Genomic DNA, 15235 nt, shown 5'->3' with positions numbered 1-15235 from the left:
TATTACTTTCTTCATGACTTATACATGTTCCTATGACTATGAGATTATGCAACTCCCGTTTGCCGGAGGAACACTTTGTGTGCTACCAAACGGGACAATGTAACTGGGTGATTATAAAGGAGCTCTACAGGTGTCTCCCAAGGTACATGTTGGGTTGGCATATTTCGAGATTAGGATTTTGTCACTCCAATTGTCGGAGAGGTATCTCTGGGCCCTCTCGGTAATGCACATCACTTAAGCCTTACAAGCATTGCAACTAATGAGTTAGTTGCAAGATGATGTATTATGAAACGAGTAAAGAGACTTGCCGGTAACGAGATTGAACTAGGTATTGAGATACCAACGGTCGAATCTCGGGCAAGTAACATACCGATGACAAAGGGAACAAATTATGTTGTTATGCGGTGTGACCGATAAAGATCTTCGAAGAATATGTGGGAGCCAATATGAGCATCCAAGTTCCGCTATTGGTTATTGACCGGAGACATGTCTCGGTCATGTCTACATTGTTCTCGAACCCGTAGGGTCCGCATGCTTAACGTTACGATGACAGTTTCATTATGAGTTTATATATTTTGATGTACCGAAGTTTGTTCGGAGTCCCGGATGTGATCACGGACATGACGAGGAGTCTCGAAATGGTCGAGACATAAAGATTGATATATTGGACGGCTATATTCGGACACCGGAAGTGTTCCGGGTGATTTCGGAGAAAACCGGAGTGCCAGAGGGTTACCGGACCCCCCCCCCCCGGGAGAACTAATGGGCCTTATGGGCCCTAGTGGAGAGAGAGAGGGGCGGCCAGGGTGGGCGCGCGCCCCCTTCACCTCTGGTCTGAATTGGACTAGGAGGGGGGGCGGCGCCCCCTGAGGGAGTCCTGGATTAGGGGTGTCCGGATGGCCGGACTATACCTTCAGCCGGACTCCTGGACTATGAAGACACAAGATTGAAGACTTCGTCCCGTGTCTGGAAGGGACTTTCCTTGGCGTGGAAGGCAAGCTTGGCGATACGGATATGTAGATCTCCTACCATTGTAACCGACTCTATGTAACCCTAACCCTATCCGATGTCTATATAAACCGGAGTGTTTTAGTCCGTAGGACAACATATACACATCAACAATCATACCATAGGCTAGCTTCTAGGGTTTAGCCTCCTTGATCTCGTGGTAGATCTACTCTTGTACTACCCATATGATCAATATTAATCAAACAGGACGTAGGGTTTTACCTCCATCGAGAGGGCCCGAACCTGGGTAAAACTTCGTGTCCCTTGCCTCCTGTTACCATCCGGCCTAGACGCACAGTTCGAGACCCCCTACCCGAGATCCGCCGGTTTTGACACCGACATTGGTGCTTTCATTGAGAGTTCCTCTGTGTCGTCACCGTCAGGCTCGATGGCTCCTACGATCATCAAAAGCGATGCAGTCCAGGGTGAGACCTTCCTCCCCGGACGGATCTTCGTCTTCGGCGGCTTCGCACTACGGGCCAATTCGCTTGGCCGTCTGGAGCAGATCGAAAGCTACGCCCCTGGCCGTCGGTCATATTTGGAAGTTTAAACTACATGGCTGACATCCGCGGAGACTTGATCTTCGACGGATTTGAGCCACTATCGAGCGCGCCGCTCTGTCACGACGAGCATGATTTAGCTCTACCGCCGAATAGTGCCCTGGAGGCCGCACCCACGTCAACTCCGATCCCTAATTCGGAGCCAACTACGTCGATCAAGGATGGGCGGTTGGACGCCACCTCGGGGGCTGCGACCCTAACGGCGATTGAGCCGAACACCAGCCTCATACTCTGCGAGACTCGTGACTCCAAGGAGCCGGACTCCGAACCCTCCGCGCCCATGCCGATCGAATCCGATTGGGCGCTGATCATGGAGTTCACTGCCGCGGACATCTTTCAGCACTCGCCTTTGGGCGATATCCTGAAGTCACTGAAGTCTCTCTCTTTATCAGGAGAGCCCTGGCCAGACTACGGTCAGCAAGGTTGGGGTACGGACGATGAAGAAATTCAAAGCCCACCCACCACCCACTTTGTAGCCACTGTCGACGACTTAACCGACATGCTCGACTTCGACTCCGAAGACATCGACGGTATGTACGCCAATGAAGGAGATGATGAAGAACCAGCGCCTACTAGGCCCTGGAAAGCCACCTCGTCATATGACATATACATGGTGGACACCCCAAAAGAGGGAGATGGCGATGAAACAGCGGAGGATGACCCCTTAAGGAAACAGCCTAAGCGCCGGCGTTAGCGGCGCCGCTCAAAATCCTGCCAAAACAAATACGGTGATTCCAGCACGGCAGATAATAATACTCCGGAAAGCGCTGAAGAAAACCCCCTCCAGCAAGATTTAGCATAGGAGGATGGAGAAACCAGCCCTCATGAGAGAGCGGCAGACAGACAGGTCGAGGACGATAATTATATGCCTCCCTCCGAAGACGAGGCAAGCCTCGACGACGACGAATTCGTCGTGCCAGAGGATCCCGTCGAGCAAGAGCGTTTTCAACGCAGGCTTATGGCCATGGCAAGAAGCCTCAAGAAAACACAGCAACAGCTTAGAGCTGATCAAGATTTGCTAGTCGACAGATGGACTGAAGTCCATCCGGCCAAAGAGCATAAACACGAACGCCCCTCCAAGAGCTACCCAAAGCGCAGGTTCCTACCCGATTAGAGGAGGAAGCACTTGATGCGGCCGACCGACCACCTCGTGGCCACGACAGGGAGGCCTCTCGGCCCTCCACTCAAGCCGCGCCCCGTACCAAGGCACGGGAATATGCGCCGGACTTACGAGACATGTTGGAGGACAAGGCAAGGCAAACAAGATCGATCTACGGATCACGTGGGCGCCCCACGGCTCGAGACGGTAACCGTCACGCCGACCACAAATTCGGTGGGGCCAAACACAGTAGACAAGGCTCATTGGAGCTACGTCATGATATATCCCAGTACAGAGGCACCGCACACCCACTCTTCTTTACAGACGAAACAATGGATCATCAAATCCCCGAGGGTTTCAAACCCGTAAACATCGAATCATATGATGGCACAACAGATCCTGCGGTATGGATCGAGGATTATCTCCTTCATATCCACATGGCCCGCGACGATGATTTCCACGCCATCAAATACCTCCCACTCAAGTTTAAAGGACCAGCTCGGCATTGTCTTAACAGCTTGCCAACAGGATCAATCAGTTGTTGGGAGGACCTGGAAGCCGCATTCCTCGACAATTTCCAAGGCACTTACGTGCGACCCCCAGACGCCGATGACCTAAGTCACATAATTCAGCAGCCAGAGGAATCGGCCAGGCAATTCTAGACACGGTTCCTAACAAAGAAAAATCAAATAGTCAACTGTCCAGACGCTGAGGCCCTAGCAGCCTTCAAGCATAATATCCGTGACGAGTGGCTCGCCCGGCACCTTGGTCAGGAAAAGCCGAAATCTATGGCAGCACTCACGACATTCATGACCCGCTTTTGCGCGGGAGAAGACAGCTGGCTTGCTTGTAGCAACAATATGACCAAGAACCCTGGTAATTCGGACACCAGGGACAGTAGTGGCAGGTCGCATCGCAACAAGCAGAAGCGCCGCATTAACGGCGAGAATGCTGATGATACGGCAGTTAATGCCGGATTCAGAGGCTCTAAATCCGGCCAGCAGAAAAAGGCATTCAAAAGGAATCCTAGGGGCCCGTCCAGTTTGGACCGAATACTCGACCGCTCATGCCATATACATGGCACCCCCGAAAAGCCAGCCAATCACACCAATAGGGATTGTTGGGTGTTCAAGCAGGCAGGCAAGTTAAACGCCGAAAATGAAGACAAGGGGCTGCATAGCGATGACGACGAGGAGCCCCGGCCGCCGAACAATAGTGGACAGAAGGGTTTTCCCCCACAAGTGCGGACGGTGAACATGATATACGCAACGCACGTCCCCAAAAGGGAGCGGAAGCACGCGTTAAGGGACGTATACGCGGTAGAGCCAGTCGCCCCAAAGTTCAACCCATGGTCCTCCTGCCCGATCACCTTTGATCGAAGGGACCATCCCACTAGCACCTGTCATGGCGGATTCGCCGCATTGGTTCTAGACCCAATTACTTACGGATTTCATCTCACTAGAGTCCTTATGGACGGCGGCAGCAGCCTGAACCTGCTTTACCAGGATACAGTGCGGAAAATGGGCATAGATCCCTCGAGGATTAAGCCCACCAAAACGACCTTTAAAGGCGTAATACCAGGTGTAGAGGCCAACTGTACAGGCTCAGTCACACTTGAAGTGGTCTTCGGATCTCCGGATAATTTCCGAAGCGAGGAGTTAATCTTCGACATAGTCCCGTTTCACAGTGGTTATCATGCACTGCTCGGGCGAACCGCATTCGCTAAGTTCAATGCGGTACCGCACTACGCATACCTTAAGCTCAAGATGCCAGGCCCTCGAGGAGTAATTACGGTCAATGGAAACACCGAATGCTCCCTCCGAACGGAGGAGCACACGGCGGCCCTTGCAGCGGAAGTACAAAGCAGCCTCTCCAGGCAGTTCTCCAGTCCGGCCACTAAACGACCAGACACCGTCAAGCGCGCCCGGAGTAACCAACATCAAGACCGCCTGGCACGATCCGAGCAGGCGTAGCAATGCGGCCCCAACCCCAACCCTCGCGAAAAGGCGACGCTAGTACTTCCCGTACATAACTACGCTCTAGAGATACCATGGGTACAGGGGGAGGGGCACCATCACGGCACGCCCAAAAATACGGCTTAAACCGTACCAGGGGCTGCCGATTATTTTTTTTAATTTTCTCTTACTTTCAAGACTTCATCCTTCGGAAGGCCTGTTCGGCAGTTCAATTGCCGCACAAACGATGCAAGAACCAGGGAAGCAGACAAGCCATGCCGCAGTACGGAACTCCCAGGTGGTCTCTATCATGAGCAGTATACCTGTTCCGCATACTATTCCGCAGCTTGCCCCTGGAATGGACATGTTAACTAGTCCAACCGTCCACTTATCGCATTATTTGTATCGTTCTACTTTGATCACACCCCTTTTTAATAAACAATGCATAGCTTTCGTCTATTTTTGCATTACCTTTTTTCTTTATATATGTTCCTTAACGACATGTTGCACCCGTACACGTTGGTACGGCCAAAATATGCCAGGGGCTTTAGTACCCCTCAATATGGTGTGAGAAGTTCGAACACTTTAACAAGTGGGGCACCCCGAACTTATAGCATTATATGCATCGGCTCCGAATCATGTCTTGGGTCAATAGTTGGGTTTGCCCGGCTCCTATGTTTTGGTGCCTTACGTTCCGCTATATCGGCTAAGGTAGCACTAGGAGAACCACTGCGATTGTGCCCTAGTTGAGCTGGGTCGAGCACCTCAGTGGAGAAAGCTAAAACTGACTGTCATGATGAAGCGAGAGCTGGTCGCTGTTCGAGAGGTTTTTTCGAGTCCCTAAAGACTTATGCCGCTTCGGGCGAGGAACCGGTTCTGTCCGGCCAAGGCATGGATAGCGCCCCGAACTCGGTCTTCCGAATACCAGGGGCTTCGCCGAAATTTAAAATTATAGAATTCTATGGCTAAGTGAGAGTGTTCACGCATTATAGTCCGATTGCCTTGTTCGTTGGGCTGAGCGCCTCCCTCGAAGGACCCAAACATGGGAAAAAGAGCGCTCAGGTTTATCCCCGAACACCCCAGCACTAGTGGCACGGGGGCAGAACCTGACGACTCGCCATCTCTCAGAATTGATAAACAGCCGCACAGAAGGTAATATTTTAAATTCAAACAGCATTGCTTAGCGCATATGAACAAGTTTTCAGCGCACAGGACAAAACGAGCGAGTTTTACTCAAAAATTACATCTCTGGAACATTCATCCGCCACAAGGCAGGCACCCTTCAGAACATCCTTATAATAATTTTCGGGCTTGCGATGCTCTTTCCCCGCTGGTGGCCCGTCCTTCACAAGCTTCTTAGCATCCAGCTTGCCCCAGTGCACCTTAGCACGGGCAAGGGCCCTATGGGCACCTTCAATGCAGACGGAGCGCTTGATGACTTCGAGCCTTGGACAGGCCTCCACCAGCCGCCACACCAGCCCGAAATAGCTCCTAGGCTGAGCCTCTCCAGGCCACAGCCGAACTATGAGGCCCTTCATGGCCTGTTAGGCCGCCTTGTGGAGCTCGACCAGTTGCTTCAGCTGGTCGCTCAGGGGCACGGGGTGTCCGGCCTCAGCGTACTGAGACCAGAACACCTTCTCCATCGAGCTGCCATCCTCGGCTCAATAGAATGCGGCGGCATCGGACACACTCCGGGGAAGATCTGCGAACGCTCCTGGAGAGCTCCGGATTCAGGTAAGTAACAAGTAACTCACATTTATGTGTTTGCTTTGCATAAATAATGCCTTACCTGCCGCTATCTTCTTCACCTCATCCAACTCCTGGAGGGTCTTCTGGGATTCGGCCTTGGCAGACTTGGCATTTTCAACAGCCACCGCGAGCTCGGACGCTCGCGTCTTTGAGTCAAGCTCCAAACTCTCATGTTTTTCCATGAGAGCCTGGAGCTCTTGCTGCACCTTGCCAACCTCGGCCTCATACTTCTCCCGCTCGGTGCGCTCTGTGGCCGCCCTCTTCTCGGCCTCATCCAGCGCTTGCTTAAGGGTCGCCACCTCAGACGTGGCCCCTACAATAGCCATGATAATCCTATCATCTTTTGCAATTGCACCTTATATATATATATATATATATATTTAAACAAGGTATTTCTTACCTTCATTGTCCTCGAGCTGCTTCTTGGCACGCCCGAGCTCTGCTTTAGCGTGTCCACTTTCGGGGTCAGTGCGGCGGACGCAAGCAGAGAAGCCTGCATACGCATATTGACTCCTTTTTGTTAGACTCCTGCGAATTTTATTTGATCCTCTATTCGGCTTTTCTTCTCGAACGCCAAACAGAGCATCAGGGGCTACTATCTGTGCGGTAATATTATTTACACATTCTTTACTTACCTCAAAGCCTGTTAAAAGGCTAGTACAAGATTCAGTCAGTCCGCCCTTGGCGGACTGAACCTTCTGGATCACCGCACTCATAATAGTGCAGTGCCCCTTGTCGATGAAGGCTCCTTGGAGCGCCTCCAACAGATTGTCCGGCGCCTCCGTTTGGACGGGGGTCGCCGGCACAGTGGGCTGGCTCCTCTTGGAAGGAGGTCGCCCACCGGACACTAGAACCTTTGAAGGTTCCGGAGAGGTGTCCGGCCTAGGGCCGGACTTGGAGCCCCGGGGGGTTTCATCCCCTTTACTCCTGGAGTCCGGGAGGTCGCCTTGCGGCGCCTCCAGGACCACCTCCCCCTGGCTTTGAACCTGTTGGGACAACGCTTCGGTGTCGTCTGTAGGGCGGGGGGAGGAGGCCGCCGGAAGCGAGTTCACATCCGACGAGTCCAGTGAGCCGCTCGATGACGCGTCGAGCCGATCTTTGGGTGGGCTGCATAAACACATTCGACATAAGGGAAAGCTGTGCAATAAACGAATACTATGAATTACTCTGGAATCCAGATACTTACGATTTCGCCAGGGGCTTGGCCCTGGGCGGCCACTCCTCTTCGCCGTCGTCGGCGTCGATGGAGCAGTCCGGAGGAAGGGTTCTCCCCTTCTTGGACCCTTCGGCCTCCCCAGTTGGGGCGCCCTTCCTTTTCTTCCCTTCCCCCACTGGAGGGGGAGAGGACTCTTCTTCCTCCTCCTCGTCTTCGTGGGAGGAGTGCGTCTTGGATTCGTCGAATAATGAATCGGACACATCCGGGCGTCAGGCACTCTTTCGAGTCCCCGTGTCCTTCTTCTTGGCCTTCTTCTCCGGCACCGCATAGGGTGCCGGAACCAGCAGCTTCGCCAAGTGGGCATCGGCTGGGTCTTCGGGCAAAGGTGACGGACAGTCGATCCGTCCGGACTTCGCCTGCCAATCCTGTCAAAGGTAAGGGAGCTTAAATCCCGCACAGAGTTAAACTATGAAAAACTAGTGCCCTGTAAAAGGTACAAAAAACTCATCGCGCTAGCGTGACGCTGCGCGCTGAATCCGCGATCCTCGGTAGCGGATGCGGGAGCCTCGGCGCCCTTGAAAAGCACCTTCCAGGCATCTTCGTATGTCGTGTCGAAGAGCCTGCTCAGAGTCCGGTGCTGCGCCGGATTGAACTCCCACAGATTGAAGGCTTGTTGTTGACACGAGAGGCTCAGGCGGAGGAGCATAACCTGGACTACGTTGACGAGCCTGAGCTGCTTGTCCACCAGGGATTGGGTGCATGTTTGTAGTCCGGTCACCTCCTTTTTGCTGCCCCATCATAGGCCCATCTCTTTCCAGGACGAGAGCCACGTTGGGGGTCCAGACCGGAACTCGGGGGCTGCGACCCACTTAGGGTCGCGTGGCTCGGTGATGTAAAACCACTCCGATTGCCACCCCTTCAGGGTCTCCACAAAGGAGCCCTCGAGCCATAAGATGTTGGGCATCTTGCCCACCATGGCGCCTCCGCACTCCGCCTGGTTGCCGTGCACCACCTTCGGCTTGACGTTGAAAGTCTTGAGCCATAGGCCGAAATGGGGGCGGATGCAGAGGAAAGCCTCGCACACGACGATAAACGCCGAGATGTTGAGGACAAAATTCGGGGCCAGATCGTGGAAATCCAGGCCATAGTAGAACATGAGCCCCCGGACAAATGGATGGAGAGGGAAACCCAGTCCGCGGAGGAAATGGGGGAGGAACACCACCCTCTCATGGGGCCTAGGGGTGGGGATGAGCTGCCCCTCTTCGGGAAGCCGGTGCACAATGTCGTTAGACAGGTATCCGGCCTTCCTTAGTTTTTTGATGTGCCCTTCCGCAACGGAGGAGGCCATCCACTTGCCTCCTGCTCCGGACATAGATGGAGAAGGTTGAGATGGGGAATGCGGACTTGGGCGCTGGAGCTCGAGTGCGCGAGAATGGATAAGCAAGGGAGGAAGAAGGCGTAGGTGAAAAGGTGGATCCTTATCCCCTTATATGGGTGGACGCAACTACATGTCCCCACCAGCTTGGTAAAACTCGCTTATCTCCAAGCGCCGTAATCAATGGCGCGGTTGGGTTACCCACGCCCGTATTGATGAGAATTCCGGAATAAGGGGACACGATCTCTGCTTTAACAAGACGTGCCAAGGAAACCGCCTCGCATAACGCGCTGAGATGGGACAGTAAAACGGTTCGAATAAAAGCTTGGCCGTGGTGTGATGTCACACTACGGAATACGTCAGCAGATTAGATTTGTGTAAATATTATTCTCTCTATGGCAATATGTGGAAACTTATTTTGCAGAGCCGGACACTATCTTTGTGTTCAAAATCTTCTATGAAGTACTTGGAGGAACCCGCCTTGCAATGCCGAAGACAATATGCGCGCCGGACTCGTCATCATTGAAGCCTGGTTCAGGGGCTACTGAGGGAGTCCTGGATTAGGGGGTGTCCGGATGGCCGGACTATACCTTCAGCCGGACTCCTGGACTATGAAGACATAAGATTGAAGACTTCGTCCCGTGTCCGGAAGGGACTTTCCTTGGCGTGGAAGGCAAGCTTGGCGATACGGATATGTAGATCTCCTACCATTGTAACTGACTCTATGTAACCCTAACCCTATCCGGTGTCTATATAAACCGGAGGGTTTTAGTCTGTAGGACAACATATACATCAACAATCATACCATAGGCTAGCTTCTAGGGTTTAGCCTCCTCGATCTCGTGGTAGATCTACTCTTGTACTACCCATATCATCAATATTAATCAAGCAAGACGTAGGGTTTTACCTCCATCGAGAGGGCCCGAACCTGGGTAAAACTTCGTGTCCCTTGCCTCCTGTTACCATCCGGCCTAGACACACAGTTCGGGACCCCCTACCCGAGATCCGCCGGTTTTGACACCGACAACCCCCCCCCTTTCCTTCTCCCTCTACCCCTTCCTTTCCCCCTCCTAGTAGGAGTAGGAAAGGAGGACTCCTCCTCCTTGGCGCGCCCACAAGGGCCGGCCGGCCTCCCCCTTGCTCCTTTATATACGGGGGCAGGGGGGCACCTCTAGACACACAAGTTGATCTTCGTGATCGTTCTCTTAGCCGTGTGCGGTGCCCCCCTCCACCATAATCCTCGATAATATTGTAGTGGTGCTTAGGCGAAGCCCTGCGACGGTAGAACATCAAGATCATCACACTTTGCTGGATCGGAGTCCGGGGATCGTCATCGAGCTGAACGTGTGCTAGAACTCGGAGGTGCCGTAGTTTCGGTGCTTGATCGGTCGGGCCGTGAAGACGTATGACTACATCAACCGCGTTGTCATAACGCTTCCGCTGTCGGTCTACGAGGGTACGTAGACAACACTCTCCCCTCTCGTTGCTATGCATCACCATGATCTTGCGTGTGCGTAGGAAATTTTTTGAAATTGCTACGTTCCCCAACAACTACGTGATCCCAACTGGCGTCAAGCCATGCAAGAAGAGTTTGATGCTCTCATCCTAAATCAAACATGGACTCGTGTCCCTGCTACTCTCGGTGCAAACATTGTGAGCAGTAAATGGATCTTTCACCTCTCTGCTATTGCTTCTTCTCCACTCCCACACAACTATCTTATGGCACTACGTGATCCCAACTGGCGTCAAGCCATGCAAGAAGAGTTTGATGCTCTCATTCTAAATCAAACATGGACTCTTGTCCCTGCTACTCTCGGTGCAAACATTGTGAGCAGTAAATGGATCTTTCACCATAAATATCATGCCAACGGCTCTCTCGCTCGTCACAAAGATTGTTTGGTAGTCCGTGAGTCCGTGCTTTTTCCCAACAACCAGGAATTGACTTTGATGAAACCTCCAGTCCTGTTGTTAAACCTGCCACTATTCACATTGTTCTCTCTCTTGCTATCTCTCAATCTTGGCCCGTACACCAGCTTGATGTAAAAAAATGCCTTCCTCCATGGTCATCTTGATGAAGTTGTCTATAGTCAACAACCCTCTGGCTTTGTTGATCCACGTCACCCCACTTATGTGTGTCGTCTTCTTAAATCTCTATATGGTTTAAAACAACCTCCACGCGCATGGTTTCAGCAGTTTGCCACCTTTGCGCGCTCCATTGGGTTCGTTGAATCCAAATCAGATTCCTCTCTTTTCATTTTTCATCAGGGCACCAACTTAACATATCTCTTTCTTTATGTCGATGACATCATTCTTACCGCCTCCACCCCATTTACTCTTGCTACTATCACCCATCCCATGGCACGCCAATTTGCTATGAAGGATCTTGGCCCCTATATCACTTCCTTGGCATTTCTGTCACATGTACATCTATTAGCCTCCACCTCTGTCAACGAAATTACATTGTTGACATCTTGAATTGTGCAGGCGTGCGTGATTGTCATCCCATCACTACACCTATTGATACCAAAGCAAAACTCTCCTCCACATCCGAGTCCCCCGTTTCCGATCCTTCTCAGTATCGTAGCTTAGCCGGCGTACTACGATATGTTACACACACTCGTCCTAACATTGCTTACGCCGTGCAGCAAGTATGTCTCCATATGCAAGATCCACGAGAACCCCATTTCTCTGTCAAAAAACGCATTCTCCGCTATCTCCATGGCACTCTTGACCTTGGTCTTTCTCTGCATCGCACTTCTTCTCACTCTCTCATTGCATACTCGAATGCCGACTAGGCTGGTTGCCCAGATACCCGACGCTCTACGTCTGGATTTTGCATGTACCTTAGTGAAAATCTTATTTCTTGGTCCGCACGATGACAGACGACCGTCTCCCACTCTAGTGCCGAGGCAGAGTATAGGGCAGTAGCCGCGGCTGTTTCAGAGTCATGTTGGGTTCGGCAGCTCCTACAGGAACTTCGACGGCCAATCTCGACTGCCACCATTGTCTACTTTGATAATGTCAGTGCTGTCTACTTGTCTACCAACCGCGTTCAACATCGACGGACCAAGCATATTGAGCTAGATATTTACTTTGTTCGGGAGAAGGTAGCCCTTGGAGATGTGCGCGTTTTACATGTACACTCATCTTCGCAGTTTGTGGACATTTTCACGAAGGGTTTGCCTACTACTCTTTTTCAAGAGTTTCGCTCCAGTCTTCAGGTCGAGAGCTCGCCCGGTTCAGACTGCGGGGGCGTGTTAGAGTCAGACCATCCGACAGAGCCACATTGTGATGAACAACGTGGAGTGCAAGTCAAGCAGCTACCAAATAGTTAGTTTCCATCTCTGTTGGTCTATTCGTATTGTACACAAACTCTGTAATTTCTGATTGCATATATATATATACGAGGAGGCTGTACCGTGGCTGGCATTGAGCCGCTCGGTGTATTCCAATTTACAGCATGTTCTATAAACGGGGAGCCAGGCTCGTCGATAAAACATACACACAATCCCTTAGTATTCACCTATACTTTTCCAATTTGGGTGTCTGAGTCTTAGGTCTTGCTTGTTTCAGCTTCAGTTGGCTTCGGATCACCCAACTGAAGCCGAAACAAACAACCTTATTTCAGGGAGACCATTCCTCCATAACATTACCCTCAGTTTGCTTAGTGACACTAATGGAATTATTCGAACCCTCATTGTCATAGTTATCCCATTCAATCTCCAAAGAAAGCCATGTCACCAAGCACATATGCATGATAGAAAGCTACTCTGTATCTTTCATTCTTTTCCCCTGTTTGAAGAATCAGCGTTCCAAAGCATGTTAGAAATTTGTTCCTACGTTGTGAACACATTAGAGATCCAGTAAGCATATATAACCAGTTTCACACAGCCGATGGACCTCTGTATATCTTTATTACAATATTGCGCTGCAAACATGCATGCATCATCGGTGCTAGCTCGATGAATCTTGCAGTTGAAGAACGAACTTTGAGGTCATGTCTCACAGTATCAAAAGTGAAAATAGACACTGCTAAAAAGAGGATTACATTTCCATAGATCTGATAAGTACACCAACCTGCATCAGAATTCAGAAAGCTCAGAGTAAATTTATCTGCAGCCTCATCAGTCATCTCAGATGATAAGCTCGATCGTGGTATGTATAATATAGGAAGGAAACCACGTAGAGGAGGATGCAAGAAATGGAACTCTCGCATGACCGGCTTGGCCGCCACTTACCGGGTGGCATGGAAGCGCTTCTAGAACATTCCATTCGCCCCCGGCCAGTTTCTGATCCAGCAGCTCGATCGTCAATCCTCACTCCAATGCTGCGGAAGGAAATTGGACTCGCCTAAATCGACCAAACCAGTATGAAGATAAGAGGCAGGTGTTATACCGAACAGTCGAACTATGAGTTGCGCGACCACCGGAGAACAAGACATTGCAACCGCCGGCTGCTCCGGCCTGCACCCTGCAGAGCCAAATCTACTGATCAACAGTTCTACCACACGCAGAGTAAACATTTCTGCTAGAAATAGGACTCCCAAACCAGCGCAGACAGCAGTGCACCTCGTCGCCGCCCAAATCCGATAAACAAAGCACCAAATTTCACGAATCAATCGATCGATCTTTCAGTGAACCGCAGCTCCTCATGGGACAAGGAATAGTTAATTTCAAAAATTGCATGCAGGCAGGGATTGATCGACCGCAGGCGCCGAGTCGCAAGCTACCACGAAATCGAAGGAGGAAGCCTGATCTGATCCTCTCCGCCGCGGAGATCATCCATCTGCAAAGGCCGTCCATCGGTCGATCGGCCGAGATCCAGCCAAGCCAGCTAGCAACTGTGGAACAAAATAAATTCAGTTAAGAATTCGGAAGCCGACGTGGATGGATTCAGCTCCAGCCAACAAGTCTTATTGCAAGGATGAAACTTTTACAGCAAGATCGATAGTGATAGCGATTCCTCCCGGCGAGAGGAAGGAGAGGACTGCTAGCTCGACCTACAGGCTACCCCCTAGCAATCACTTGAATTACAAGATGGTTGGTCCCTCTCCCCTCTCATCTCTCCTCATCTATTCCTTCGTCCGGCTGCTGCCGCTGCGCTCTCCAATTGGCTCCGTCGCGGCGTAGATCTCGCTTATCAGGCGGTAGCGCTTCACCCTCCGCTGCCTTCCGGCCACCTCGTCGTCCTCATCTTCCTCCCAGTCCACGCAACCGCCAGGAATTATGGCGCCCTTAGCCGGCGGCGCCGTCGGGGTGTCCACGGAACGGAGGTAGGAGAAGGACCCGCCCGAGGACGCGCTGCTCTCGCTGAGGCGGATGAGCTGCTCGGCCACGTCGAGCTCGAGCGCCGTGAAAGCCTCCTTCCCCGCCAGTGCTGGCGCCCCGGCCTTCTTCGTCTTCTGCTCCGGCCCCATCTTCCGTTTCGCCGGGGGTGCCTCGCACTGTAGGAATTTCTTGGACGATTGGTGTGGCTGGGTTGCCATGGACGCGCGCGTTGGCTAATTTCGCCTCCTCTCTCTCGTCTACTCTTTCTTTGGTTGCTAGTTAATATTCCTTGTCCTTTCCTCTTGCTCTTGAGAGGAAGACTTGGGTTTTATTCTCTATTCTCCCTTGTTTTTTTGGATACGTTTAATTATTTCCATGGGTGGCTAACTGGCTATGCATAAATGTTCCTATAGCCTGGAATTGATTTGGCCTGACCAAGATTTGACATCTGCGTAATCTAGTGTAAATGTGCGCGTTTTCGTGTGGACGCGTCACGTGTGACATGTCGTGAGTTTTGGGTGGATACAGCGTGTAGCGCGTCCAATCGGCTATCTAGCACGTCGTCAGATCAGACCACTATCGGCACGCTCGGCTGGAGGTCCCACACGGCTCTACAAAATCCGTGATTATCTGTACATTTTGTCATAATCTAGGATTAACTTGTTTCTGGTTAGTTTCATACACATTGTTATCGTTGGATATTCACACGAGTAGGTTGACATGGATTTAAAAATTCGGACTAGTGATCAAACCAATGAGGTTTGTCGATTCAGGTTTTTACTGATTGGTCTGCTGGTTTACCAGTTCAATGTGTGGTTTTTTAGCCCCTAAAATATGTATTTAGCAACAAATACTCCAAGCAACATCTTAACCCAAATGTTAGAGATCTGATGTTAAATTTGTAAGGATTCTCAGTGAACGCCCTCATGCACGTCGAACTTGACGCACGAATTCTAATGTCTTCGTAGTGCATGCAACCTTTGAGCGAACTGCGAGATGACAACAATAATTGGTTAACTAATCACAATCTAAGCGAACACATTTGGGGATGGCAATTTCTGTTTTT

General features: G+C 51.3%; 1 protein-coding gene across 1 annotated transcript; it reads right to left on the bottom strand.

Moving 5' to 3' along the window:
* Positions 1-13787: 13787 nt before the first annotated feature.
* LOC125530087 (uncharacterized) lies at positions 13788-14553 on the bottom strand. Its single transcript, XM_048694475.2, has one exon. It carries the CDS (start codon positions 14385-14387, stop codon positions 13974-13976), a length of 414 nt encoding a protein of 137 aa, XP_048550432.1. The 5' UTR covers positions 14388-14553; the 3' UTR covers positions 13788-13973.
* Between the last annotated feature and the right edge of the window lie 682 nt (positions 14554-15235).

This window comes from Triticum urartu, chromosome 5A, assembly GCF_056163025.1.
Source record: "Triticum urartu cultivar PI428250 chromosome 5A, HENAU_Tu73, whole genome shotgun sequence".
Taxonomy (NCBI): domain Eukaryota; kingdom Viridiplantae; phylum Streptophyta; class Magnoliopsida; order Poales; family Poaceae; genus Triticum; species Triticum urartu.
The sequence above is the reverse complement of the archived record's forward strand: the minus strand, read 5'-3'. Positions and strand labels throughout refer to the sequence as shown.

Coding starts and splice junctions, on each gene's coding strand:
- LOC125530087 (XM_048694475.2), bottom strand. CDS start 14,387: ATGGCAACCCAGCCACACCAATCGTCCAAGAAATTCCTACAGTGCGAG.